General features: G+C 25.7%; 1 protein-coding gene across 1 annotated transcript; it reads right to left on the reverse strand.

Annotated features, from left to right (window-relative positions):
- Positions 1-561: 561 nt before the first annotated feature.
- Positions 562-5,459, reverse strand: LOC113558892 (uncharacterized protein C1orf194 homolog). Its single transcript, XM_026964473.1, has 3 exons — positions 5,436-5,459; positions 2,267-2,466; positions 562-772 (listed from the first exon to the last, which is right to left on the reverse strand). Exons 1-3 carry the CDS (start codon positions 5,457-5,459, stop codon positions 580-582), a joined length of 417 nt encoding a protein of 138 aa, XP_026820274.1. The 3' UTR covers positions 562-579.
- Positions 5,460-15,078: the final 9,619 nt, after the last annotated feature.

The following is a 15,078-nucleotide window of genomic DNA, read 5'->3' on the forward strand; positions in this document are numbered from 1 at the left end:
TATTTTTATTGCAGAGTAATATTGTATTTACTAAGCTCTGCCACTTACTCGTATGCTACTAAAGTAATTATTCAATATCTATTTTATATATACATATACATTTATACAGACATTATGTTTATTATTTATTTGTGTCTATTTTATTTAGAAATTACATGTTTAAATATTAATAAAATTATGATTATATTTTAATGCCATAGATAAAACCAATGAATAATTGAATTATTTAATAATATTAATAATTTATCTATTAAATTGTTTTCAGTAACATAGTGTACATGGTTTTTTAACAAAAAAACTGATTTTATGTTGTGGAGTATACTAAAATATATGTTTGTAAACTCCCAATTTAATATATTACTATTTACTTTAAACTATAAATGTCATTTGTATTTGATGTTAAATTTCAGATATAGAATTATATTATAATTACAAATGGTATAAATTATTTCTTATTATGATTTTTATATTATCTATGAATAAGTTGAAAAAATCCTTTCTATTGTTTATCTGAAAATGTCAATGTTTTTTATTATTTGATATTAATAATTGTTAGTTTTATACTAACCTTATAATATTTTAATAATTGTAAAAAGTGCCATCTTCTTTTCTTGAATATCCATGATTAGTTTGTGAAATATGACTGCCAACTAAACCCAGTTTAATACTATTGATGTCTTTTCGTTCACCAATAAGCCCACCCATTTTCAAAGGATGATTTCTAAAAAGCTTTTCCACCTTTTGATCTGATCGAATACTATTCAACTGTTTCCTTTCACCAAAAAATATATCTTTATTAGTTATATAATTTAATCAAATATTTTATAAACTTTCAACTTTAAGAAGGCTAAAGACTTATACTTAATAAATTGTTTGCATTTTTAAATATTCAACTAGATTTTTACAAATAACTAACTATCAGTTAATTATATATTGTTCACTATAAAAACAAGAAAAAAAGTTTTGAAATATTAATAATATGCATTGGAAGCTACATCATGTGTTTGTACTTTCTGTTGTTATTTAATATTGTATTTGTATTTATATAGTATGCGCTTATAATATAGATACAAATATACCAAAAATGTAAACACTTACATATTATATAAAAATAAATACTAAACTTCTTATCTAATTTAAAAAAGCATATTTTGGTGAACATTAATCAGTTTTATAGGTATTAGTCGGCTGTGAAAAATGTTATGTCAATTGAAATTTAGGTCTAGTTATGCCTTTGTTACAGTTAAAATGTAAATAAAAGTTTAATTACATTATAAGATACCTATTGTAGTAATACATAAAAACATAACCTAAGTAGTAAGTACCTAACATATTAAAAAAGGTTTTTTCGTGTTACTACAATTAGATATCTTATAATATAATTAAATTTTCATCAGAATTTTAAACATATAAGTAGGTACATATAGTATAATATTTTTATTTATAATTATATTATTTACTCCCATAAAAAACCATACATGTTTCTAGTAAGTAAATGTACTAGGAATAAAATAGGAAATAATCAATTTCTTAGTTGTTTATATGTGTTTATCTTGAATATACCTATATTGTATATATCGTTTACTTGCCACAGCTTAACAATATAAACCTATTAAATGATAGCTGCTTATTGGCTCACTTTAGAACCTGACTATTGAGTCCATTAGGCAAAAGGTCTAAGAATAAAAAATTTATAAATGTATTGTAATAAAAAAATCAACTTTGGTTATGTAATTTGAACAAATAAATATTCATCAGCATGTATTTCAAACATATCTTATCATTCATAATAAAAAACAACTTAGAAATTAATAACAATACAAATAGAATATTTTTTTTTTTTTTTCAAAAATTTGCCATTAAAAATATTTTTTATAACTTGATTTTTTTTTGATGTGTTAAATTAAAAAAACAGTATTAATCATCAAAATTGCAAAAATGGACGAAAATAAATCCTTAATACACTTTTACACCATTAACCAGTGACTATATTATTATTTTAACTATGAATTTGAATACATTTTTTGTGGGGGGAAGAGGATCATGCTTTAAAATATAGACTTCATTTATCAAAGAATAGTATATAAAAAATAAAAATATGTTTATTTAATAATTTTTTAAATATTGCAGTTTCTTTGCAATTAAACATTAATTTTTTTTTAAAACATTTTTATCGCTTTTAGTATGCTTAGTTTTAAAATACACTCACTGGATTATAATTACATATTTTTATAATACATTAGTTATTGTTCTATAAATTTCTCACTTCAAACACATCATAAAAGTTTCTTTTTGCATGCACACTTCATTGTTCTTAGGAAACGATAGCCCCGAATGACTGTAAACTGACAACAAGGCTGTGTCCAGACTGTCGTTAACCACGTCCACTTGGGGAACCCATTGTATGCATCGGTGTTCGCTGGCCACAGTGTGTTTCTTGTGCAATTCTGTCCAGGGCCTTTTCAGCTGCAATATTATGTTTATAATTTATATTAAGTATGTAGGTATACATTGGCACGCCTGACGCTTGCAATTTGTATAGGTAGACATTGAGTTTATTCAAGTATTCAATGAATGTGATTTTTTCTTATTTATAAAATATATTTGTATGCTAAATGTGTTACGCTAGCTAATACATGTTATGCGTATTATGACCTTATCTATTACGAGTGAGACAAATCTAGGTATAACTATAGGTTTTAAAATGTGTAACAGATTAAAGAAGAAATATTCCAAAACATTTATGTATTATAAACACAGAAATAATCTGAAAATCAATGATAATAATTTTATAGAACCTAAGGAAATAAGAAATTAATTTTAGTCAATAATTTATGAAATCAAAAACAATTGAATCAATTGATTTTTTTTTTTTTAAGGGGATTGTATAGATAATGCTAATGATATATAATACATGACTATTATATAATTATATTATGTATATAACATATAGAGTGGGTGTTAAAATGGAAATATTGTTATTTGTTTAACGAGAAAAATTAATTAATTATTTTAAATACAGATTCCAAAAAAACTATTGGGGAATATTGAATGATGAATTTGCAAAAAAAAAAGTTGTAAATTATTTTTAAAAATAAACAATTTAACTATGATCGAGGAAAGTAACCTTGAATACAATCATCAAAAATATATTAAAAACATATTCGAAAGGTAAGCGTTAAGCTAAAGAAAGCAAAGTTCAAGAAAATCTTGAACGCCCTCCAAAATTAATTTGTCAAGAGTTACTATAGTTAATAGTGAATGGTGATTTTACTGACATTGAACAGTTCATATATAGTTCATGATATTTCTAGAGTAAGACAAAATATTCATACTAGTCGATCAAGTAAGTTACCTAAAAAATTAATAGAACTGCGCAAAGCGTTAATTTATTACAAAAGTAACAAATCGTGAAGAGAATTTTAAATTTATAAAATATTGTAATTTTCACTGGTCTACATAATTTAGAGATACTTGCCACAATGAAGATAGAACTTTTAAAAGTTGCTCAAATTTTTCTATCAGCTTTCTACGATTCATGGTGTGAAATATAACAATTTTTTTTTACTACCTAATAAAAACAATACCTACTATTTTTACACAAGCTTTTCAATTTATAAAAAATCTTATGATGGTGATATTATCATTATAAAAGCTCACAAATTCGCATGCTACATATAGATAGTTTAAAAACAGTAAAATCCATTTCGATAATTGGTAAACAATAAAACAACTCGTGGTCGTCCGTAAATTTTTTTCTAATGTAAGCTATTCGCGAGGGTCGCCCATAGAAGGTCTGTTTAGCAAACATTTGTTTTTCCCCTTCCCTAAAAAAATTTGAAAATGGTATCAGTTCACGTTGGTACCGTACTAATTTTGTGCGAATCTGTGTAACAACCTTATATATAAGCACGTAATTTTTTCAAAAATGTATTATTAATTATTAAACCTCAGTATAATTCAGTATTAGAAATAGATAATAACACTTATCATAATTATTTATTATGGTATCTAGAATTGGCCAGCTTGAAAAAAATGGATCTTTAGACTTTCTGAGTAAGTATCTAGATATACCTACCTGATCAATATCAAGAGAATATTTTAATATTCATAAGACAATAGGCGTAATTTTAGTCCAATGAATTGGTTAAAGGAAAATGAAAACTAACATTTTTCGAAGAGGAAAATGGATCTACTTAGAAAAAGTACTGCTCCAAATAATTCAATTGTGTAGGTATCTTGATAGCTATTATAATTTCGTTATATACATTTATTTTAAGTCTAAATTAAATATACCACTTTTTTTTACTATTTTTCTTATTTAATTTTTGTTTAACTCGCATCTTGAGACACATATTCGTAGTCCATAAGTATAATAAGCACCAAAAAAGCATAGTGTGACTCACAAATACACGATATATTACATATATAATTATTACATGTTGAGCTTGCTATTTTTTATCAAAAACGATACAATATATTTAAAAAAAAATGTTAAACGATCCAAAACAAATAATAACTGATAATATTACTATTATAAACAGGTATTCATTTATATATAGTTTAGATTCTGAGCGGAGCAATGAATGTATACATTTATTATTCTAATGCTGTGTTTTGTTTTTTATATGTATGAGTGGAAGATAAGTTGTCGATAAAATTCTTCGATTTTCAGAAATGAGAATAGTTTTGAATATCAAACTGAATCTAGCTTGTACTTTACAGAAGTCCAACTTAAAAATTCTCAGTACTTGGAAAAAATAATCAAAAATTTAAGGGAAAAAGAGAATTATTATATAAATCTAAGTATTAGCAAAATTAATTTTGTTTTTTGGTGTAACTCGAAAATTGGAGTTTTTTATAATTCATATAATGTATATAATATATATGTTATATGTATAGAATATATATATATTCTAGACAAGCTATTTAGGAATCATTTTTTATATTTAAAATCTGATACGCCTAAAATAAATTCAAATGCAATAATTTCTCAGCATTTTTAAGATAATATCTTAATTTTAAGAGTCTTTAAAATTTAAAATCAACTTCCAAAATAGCCTAGATAAAAATAATTAAAAAAATGCATACATAAGTACATTAAAAATTTAAATCATAGAAACAAAAAAATACTCATATGTGCAATTTACCTGTACCACACATTGGACAAAATCGTATGAAAAAATTCATGCGTTTCTTTTAAAGGGCAAACATACTTGTACCTACCTTATTTTATTTAAAGAAAATAGTTATTTAGAACGAATACAGTTATTCATGATATAATACTTTATCAGAAGACGTTTACCTTTGTTATTTAACTTTTTAACTATACATGAAAAAAGAGTAGATATTCCCGTGACATTTTTAGCAATATATCAATTCAGATAAATCTTAAACAATAAAAATATTATTATTTACAAGGGAATTGCACGTACCGGCTGCAGCTGCTCCTCGTCCATCGCTCAAACAGAAAATCTACCTAATTATGCATAGTAATAAACTGTGCGATGCTTATTTATTATTATTATTATTATTATCGGAGACCTGCGCACGTGCGTACATTCATGATGACAATACCTAATAATATATCTATACTATTACACTACCGACCTATATTGTACAAACAGCGATGACGACGACGATAATATTATTATAATGTCGCGAGTTGCGGCTTTTGTGGTTCACCAAAGGAATGATTGAACGCCTTTGGTGGCGGTTTGTTGCCAAGGTGACACTATTTATTTTATTATGCTTATTACAAATTGTATCATGTATTATAGTAATTTGGCCGTTTGTGTACCTACATGTGTCCCTATATACACCAATTTATATTTTATGAATATATAAGTACATATTATTGGTACGTACCTCTGATTCAACAAACATGCCCACTTTTTCACTCAAATAATGAATTTATTGAGATCATAGTTTATTAAATTTTATAAGACCATAAATCAAACAGGTATATATGTTACACCATTTGGCGTTTAATGAATCTATAAGATTTATTTCTATTGGTAGGACTATTTGTCATGTTGAAACAAACTTATTTTATTCAAACAAAAACCATTTTTTTTTTATGTAAATTGTAAAACATAAAATTATTTTTTTTTCTAATTTTGACATATCTATTGCTAATTCAAATCTAAATTCAAACGAGTAGTTTTGAGTTTTTGAATTTAACAAAAATAGTCCATGGTAATATTATACAGGATAGACTATGATGATTTGAAAATTATAGTAATTTTAGCTAATACTGATAATAGCATTTTATGTTTGTTTAAAATTTTAAATTATCGGAGTATAAAAACTTACTAAACTGACTATTAAATCGTATTTATATGGATACGCATAGGTATGGATATAGTTTTCATATACCTAATTATACTTAAAATTAGAGAAAATCATCAATCATAATATGAATAAATGTATTATTAACGGATAAAAAAAGGAATGAGTATACTTGATGCGTATAACCCTGTGGCCTGTATGGCTGTATAACACAAACACGTTGGTTTGATTCGTATTTATGTATACATATAGTAAGTAATTTCTATATAGTAGGTGCGTATAAAAATATATAGACACGCGTATTGTGATTAATGATGATAGTTCAGTGGCGCGTGTGGTTTATATAATATGATACGCATATTATAAAGCTGTACTGTATTAAAAGATATTATATACAGCGCGGCTTTTAAATAAAATTTCGTCTTAAAAAATATTTTGGTACTTTGTACAGAAATTTGTTTTATAGTATTTAAATACACTTAAAAAAAAAAAAAAATTGAAATGACTATTTTGTATAGTGTACGTTATTATGTTTAATTTTTATATTTTATATTCCTGTCCAAAATATTAATAAATCAATTATTTACAACGAACAATTTTGTACAGTGGAAATAATTTATCTACTTAAAATGTTATTTTTAATATTCAATCTAACTTAAATTCAAAAAATATCGAAAAAAACTCGATTGAACACATTTTTGTAGATTAAAATTTAAATATGATTATGTTTTTTCTCGGTACTTCGTATTATACAGCTATATTATTCTTTTATGGATTACAGTATAATATTAGTAATGATCGATTATTTATATAAAGAAAACCGTTTGTGGCTGTCTTCCACTTCCAAATTGGAAGTTCCAATCTCGTGGGACCTATTATTTTTTTTAAAGAATTTCGATGTCAACTTTTGACGTTAGTAGTTCGGTATACTATGATACTATGATATTGCTATATAAACATTCATAATAAATTATGTTATTATAGCCTCACCCCACACGTGGCGCACAGATTGCTAAATTTCTGTAAAATAACATTTTTGAATTGAATCAACTAACAGTTTTTTATCTAATTGAAAAACATATCTTTAAATATTATTTAAATATCAATTTTTAACCGAAAAATTTAATTTATACTTGTTATTTAATTAAAATATACGTAAAATAAATTACACAAAAAAAAAATAAACACATTTTACTATCGAAGAATATGATCACTGGTAAAGCCATGATAAACATAGCTTTATTCAGATACAATTTTTTTATAGTTTACCGTTACAATTTATCTAACACAATTAATTGTAAAAATTAAAATAAATTAAAAAAATTTCTATATAAACAAGAACCACACCTACAAATTCGTTATCTCAATGACGGGGGAATTGTCTCCCCCTTGACCCTCTTTTTTTATAAAGGAATTCGAAACGCGCCGTTTGTATGGGGTTCTGTGTAGGCAACAAAATGATTTCTTGCGAGTTGGTCGTGGTGGTGTGTATGTGTTGCTAATAACCTTTAGTATATGTGATGATTTGGTTTCTTGTTCTCTCACGCTTACACACACGTTAAAAACTGTATATGTCTCTCATAAATCTATAATAATAATTGTTTTGTTTATATATTATGATAAATTGCGTATTATTTTATAACTAAACTAATGCATTTCTATTCCATTTTACTAATAATATTTTATTTTGATGATAAAACAAGTTAAGACTATTATTTAATTTGGATCTTACGAATAAACGTAATTCACTGTTGAATATATAAAAATGTACCAACATTTTTACATTTTTAAGATCAAATTTTAATAGAAGTGTATATTCATGTTTATTTTAGAAATATTTGTAGTGTCATGAAGACAATGTGAGGAATCCAAACTAAATTCATAACACCTAATTAGATTAATTAATATGTTGGAATTAAATTTGGTCTTATAAACATGAAAATAAAAATAGATAATTTCAAATTAATTTGATAACTAAGTCCATCCTTAGGGAAGTGGATATGTCTCAGTATCTCGTGTTTTTTACTTAGATTAAAGGCTTCGCGTTCAAAAAATTGGTTTAAAATGATACTGAGCAACGATAGAAATACATCAATATCTATTATCTACAAATATCTACATACATCAGTTTTGAATAAGTTTCTCTCTAGCATGTTCAGTGTCCATTGCTTTGCAGAGGTACTATCATGAACAGCGATTATATTATTATTAGGAGTTGGCTATAGGCAATTAATTATACAGCCAGGATATCGACTTATAGGTATACTATAAAATTATTAGTTATTCTGTTTTCCCTGTTTTCAGATAGGTATTTTGCGCCGGTGTTGCGTGTTGATGATAATTTACTGAATAAATTAGACGTTTTCCCTGCCTGTATGCTAATTAAATTGTATAGAATGGGGATTTCTAGACTTCTATATAATATATTTTTAATAGTTCAATAAATAGTAATACAAGTAAAATATACTTAACCTATTTTAAATTTGAGATCTAAAATTTTGTTAAAAGTTCCTCATAATTATTTTTTTTTGAAATTAAAAAATATATATTGGCGAAGTCTTCTTAATTTTTTAAGAGTATTTTAAAATTAATTTTTGATGAATTGAATATTTATTTTCTAAAAATGATTTTTGTTGTAATTCAAAAATATTAATCGTATAAACACTACTTGAAACTTTTCAGTTTTCTCTGTTACGTTCATTATAGTTTTCTATACACAAATGTTTTTGAAAAATATATAGACTTATAACTTTTAAGTCACCTAACAACAATAATGTTACAATTGTATTATAGCTTATGCGATGTTTTTGAGGAAAATAGTTTTTAAGTAATTTAGGATGAATCAAAGCTCGGGTATTAAATTTAATCTATAGATTGGATAGAAAAGTTGTGCTTTTATGAAATAATCGAATTTTTCAAAAGTTTTCGTTATAACTGAAAAAAAAAATGTAGAAGATTTTTAAACAACGATTATTTTCAAACAAATATATATCATTTTCGGGTTTACAAATCAACTATTAAGATTATTTTTTAAATCTATAATACGTTAAAATAATTTAAAAACACGTGCTCTTGAATTCAAGACCATTAGACCACAATATAATTAAAAATTATCTTTGTGTATACATAGTTTATTATAGATACCTAATTATTATTAATGCGTGCAGCAGATTGATATGATATTATTTCGATTAAAATGTTTTATCATTATTCGTTTTTCCCAATTATTTATTTGACAGGATAATATTATTACTAGACCATGGCCTACCTTCGGTACAGGTACCCAACGGTTACCTAGACATAAACACAATAATAATTGTCCTTGGCGCCGCTTATTTCTGAACGTTTTATAATGGTTATTATATACCGGTGACTTATATTTTATAACCACACTTTTTCAAACAAAACAATAATAATTCGTATAACAATATATTCTAATAATAAATATTACATTATGAAAGTTAATTTTTCTACAGTGCAAGTATAATCTATTACAATGCCCTTTCACTTTTTCTTTATAAAATACGTTTATGCGGTGTTACAACAGAACGGAAGGTCGACAAATATAATTGGCCATGACTAACGAGGTCCTGCAGGTTTCAACTTCCTACAGTTCGGTCTCAATGAGTAATGAGCAATGACCGTCACACAAGTAATGCACGAGTATGTAGGTTTAGTTTGGGTGATAGGTAGATATTGATGATGATGGATTTATAGGCATTTTAGTCGAGCTTTATGTATTATGAAATATACACAGTGTAAGTAAGTACAAAAATAATTTGAAAGGATAAAAAAAAGAGAAACACAATCCATAGGCTTATAATTTTGAAATATCTAATACTATAATTTTCTATGCATTATCGAATGGGTGATTCACCAAACACGCTCACCTCCAATTTTTCCTATAGTAATGAATTTATTTAAATTCTGAGTTTTAGAACTTTTGTGTAGATATACGAACCTGTTTAAGATTCTGTATACCATTTAAGAAGTGCTCTTAATATTTTTAATAACTCAGAAACTACTCGTTCAAATTTAGATTTAGATATATCAAAATAATACATTTAATTGAATATACTTGTATATTATGATCCTCGAGTAAGTATGCTTAAAAATTTAAAAAGTCAAGATTTGAATAAATTCATTTTTAAAGGAAATCATAGGAGGCAAGCGTATATGATGAATCACCTATAGTGTTTTTAAATATATCAATATACATTATGAGCACTTAATGCACTGTTTGAAATTAAAAGTTAAAAGAGCTTAAGTACCTAAGTATTATTATCATTATTATATAATAATAAAATATAATGTACTGTATAATATGTACAGCTGTTCCATGATTATATTGCAGATTATCTAATAGCTCCAAAATAAATATATATTTCTATAGAGGTAAGCACAGTCAAAAAAATTTCTGTATCACTGTACTTAAGTGGATATAATAATTACATTTTTTTGTTTCCGGGACCTTGACCTTGTAAATTTAGAGTTAATAAAACACTGCCGTACACATAATTACATTTTTGAAACAGTCGATTGCTGTTGAACTAATGAATACGTTTATATTAGGTAGGAATAAGGTGTCACATATTATATAAGCTAACAGCACACATATCCAATTATTCAGGTATCAGGTTGTATATACGAATTGTATTGGCCAACTCAAACTATAGTGTGAACAATGCGACCAGTTGATATTAAAATTTTAATATAATTATTAAGTATATCAAACAATTATCTTTTTTATTTATATAAATAATTCCCAATGCAATATAAAATATAGATAATTATAACAATAATATTATAGTTATCTATGTGTTATAACTTATTTTAGTACATAGTTTATTATTGCGTATTATCACATATGCATATAATATCATAATATTTTCACCGGTTAAATAATGTGTAACGTTTCAAAGACGACAGTATATTAGTCGTATATATATTTGCGTGTAGGATCTATACGATATACGTTTGTTTATACAATGGTGGCAAAACTTCAGAAAAAATGTTCTGTCTAGTAGTGTGTAGGTATACGCGTAGATATATCCATTGGCGTAATTTAATCAAAAATATCAGCAGGACGAGTGCAAAACTATCATTGGTCCAATAATTGTTAAGTCAATTAAATCGTATTCAAATTTCAAAGCTACTTGCGTGCACTATACTTTTATACTGTGTTATATATACAAGTATATCATAACTATTCTAAACATAATCTATATATTTTAAATTTTAAATACAAACTATATATTCGCGTATAAAAATACAATACTTATGTTTTTGTAAAAAATGCTATTTTATTAAAATATAGAGTCAACAATGTAGACTTTACATAGTTTTATGACGCGGCTATAGTTAATACCTATGTGATAATATATAATTATTACATAATTTTATTTTATTGTTTGTTTAGTAAGTTGAGTTAATATTTTCTATGTATAAAAAAAAATTAACAAAATAACAAAATAGTAGCATAATATATATCTTAATTAAATTAAAGTTCGGCTTCATTATTTTTATATGTGTCAAATATAAGTTCAGTGCAAGCCTTATTAAAAGGATTTTTCAACTGCACAAATAATAAATTGATGTTTTAGTGACTTGGGGGGCTTTTCACCAAAACCTCGTTCCCCCTCAAAAAAGTACCTATACGAAAATATATCTTTAAATTAATTAGATAATTAAAGTGCGTACTATTCTAAATAGTGAACTATACGCTCTATTGATTATTTTCATCTCCAAGTTATCACTTGTCCCATGCATTTTAAATAAACTGACTGTTGAGTTATATACTTATACCTACTATTACTATAGTTTACATTTGATAAAATATTGAGTAGAATTTTAATACCCAAAAGTTTATTTTTATTTTAGAGATTAAATTGTTTTTTACAATTATTATACCAAATAGGTCTTATACAACAGTTACTTCTTAATATTTTATATATTTCTCAAGTGCACATTTTCGTTTAGCCAACAGTACATTTTTTATTTCCTATATATTTCCTATATTGGTGTCCTACTACACCTTACAATAAAGCCTGGTTCAGTGGTTGTACTATACAAGTGCATCGTTGTGCACTTCTGTAATTGTACCACTGACTTTACCTGCTTATAAATCTCAACTAACTTGTGAGAGTACAGCTCAGTAGAAAAACATTTGTTTTAAATTTATTGCTTATCCATTTCCGCGGTTTATCCTTTATCCGTAACAACGAGGACAGAAATGCATCAGACAGCGCAATATGCTATTATTCTTTAGCGTTCAAAATGATAAATATGCCCCCGAGGCCCTTAGCTTAGGTATTTGATTTTCTGTATTACTATGTTTTGTAAATAATTTAATAGGTATCTGCACGTGTGCTAAGCCGTAGCCTTGTTACGTACACGAAAAACCAGAATTATACGAGTATACAACCAATGCTGCAACCAGAATTTTTGAACCCTAGGACAAAAGGTGATCTAGGGCCCGTTATAATAAAGTAGCTGAGTGACATTATATTTAGCTATTGTAACAGGAAGTAATTCGTTCCTATTTAAAGTAAATACAATTCAGAATAGGAATTCGGTAGACCGAATTTATTCATTTAGTTATAATTCCATGTTTATTAAACTGGTCAACAATGTCATTTAGTGTTACTATTACTATTCATAAAGCTACTACTCACGTTACAGACCACTTACAATTTACTTTATTCGTTTTATTCCCTTAGTCAATAAATATATTTTCTTTAATCGCAAGAAAAGTAAAAGAGACAACACACTTTTCATTAACCTTTAGCTGTCCGTCTTGTGCCTGCCTATTAAAATATATGACCTACAATAGTTTACAATAGTTTATTTCTTTTTTATAATATATATTATTACATTGGATAATTAGGAATAATATAGATCTTAAAAATTGAACAAAACGGTTAACATTAAATAGGAGCCAAAAAGTCACACGTGCGGCGTTGCGTGAGACAGCAAATGACATAATCACAAAAATAGTTGTTGTACTTCGCGTAGGTACTAATGTACAATATTATATAATGAGATTGTTTATAACTTATAACATTTATTTAAATTTAAACAACAATACAACATATATATTTCGCTTTTTAATTTGGACGCAGTGCGCAGACACGTTTATAGTGTTTATACAGTATACATTAAACGCATAAACATAATATAATTAATAGATGAGATTTCGCGTAAAGTAAAAAAAAGCATTTAAATAATTGTGTGTACTTTGGCCCTTAACGATACATATTATAATAAGAAGAACCGTGATTTCGATGCAGTTTGAAATGTTTTCCAAAGCTACGCGTTGCTTATTTTATAACAAATATACTATGTTTCATGTATTTTTAAATCAGAACAAGAAATTATTGTTTATAATTTTTTGTATATTTTTTGACATAATTTAATTTTAAGGTCATTTTTTAATATTTTTTTTACAGAATTTTAAGGTTTTCAAGTCATTTAGGTAACACTAAAATCCAGTTCTTATCAATTTTCTTTTAAGATTTTTAATTAAAAAAGTAATTTTATAACAGGTTATTTTTACCTAATCGAATATTATTGATCATATTTTACGAACGGATCAATATGGACGGTATGACGTAAACATTATGATTACGACTTACGAGTGATGATAGAAAATTAAATGAGAATAATGTTTTTTTAGATAAAGGACTACAATAGAAAACCTGAGTATGTGCGATTCTGTAAAATGATTTTTAAATTTAATAAAAATATTTTTAGTTCAAAACTTATTTAAAATTAAAAATGCGCATTATTTTGAATTTTTAATATTTAAAAGCATCATTTTTTTTGTGCAATACATTTCCAGTCCTAATAATAATATACACGGCTGGTGATATAATAAATTGATGGAGAGCAGTGATCTAAAATTTCCAACTTCAAACATTGACAAAATACACCAATTACATTTTGTAACAAGTGTACAATTTGTATTATACCTACTACCTACATACAAATTTTAGATAAGTATATTTTAGTACCTATTATACAGAGTGTTCACAGTAATATTATTAAACCATAACGCTTATTTTGTTTTTGTTTTTTTTAATCGTAAATAATAAATATTATACAAACATTTAACAACAAACACAAAATATGTTAAACAAACAAATTTGTATAATATTCTACTATTCTCATTTTAACACGCGTGCATAATTTGTTCACCAAAAATAATAGAAACGACTTATTATTATTATTATAAACCAGCCAGGTAGATAATATGCTAGCGTATATAATATATAGCTTATATTATAATGTTTCGGCGAGGAGTTCTATCTGAATAAAATAAATTATTAAATCACGATTTAGTAATAATAATAATAATAATAATAAAACAATGATTTCAATATAATAATTATAAGTTTATACAACCGATTGCAATCTAATTAAATATCAATTACAGATCGCATATTTACGTGAAAATTGTAATTTATAATATATTTTTTTCTTTTAGGTGAGTTTTTATAATATTCGTTTGGGTAATTCGACAGGTATGAAGGTCAACAAATTTCACAATCGTAATATTCGTAATGGATTGTGATGTGCGCCTATAATATAATGTAGATCACCTTGCACCTTTACAACAGCGGTAGGTGTTTAACGTCTGTGTAAAAAATACATTACACTCAATAGGATATTACACAGATTGCGGTTGTGGTGCGAATTGATAGGTTTTAAAATATTTTTTTATAACTGAAATCATTTGTGCATAACTATCTTTGTTAAATAAAAACGTTATAAGAATTTCTTTTAATT

This window comes from Rhopalosiphum maidis, chromosome 3 (assembly GCF_003676215.2).
Source record: "Rhopalosiphum maidis isolate BTI-1 chromosome 3, ASM367621v3, whole genome shotgun sequence".
Lineage (NCBI taxonomy): Eukaryota > Metazoa > Arthropoda > Insecta > Hemiptera > Aphididae > Rhopalosiphum > Rhopalosiphum maidis.

Bases quoted from the DNA above. Each gene is read 5' to 3' on its own strand.
- LOC113558892 (XM_026964473.1), bottom strand. From the start codon at position 5,459: ATGGACGAGGAGCAGCTGCAGCCG. The intron at 2,467-5,435 runs GTACGTGCAATT...ATAATATTGCAG, and splicing joins ACGAGGAGCAGCTGCAGCCG to CTGAAAAGGCCCTGGACAGA. The intron at 773-2,266 runs GTGAGAAATTTA...TTTTGGTGAAAG, and splicing joins ACTTTTATGATGTGTTTGAA to GAAACAGTTGAATAGTATTC.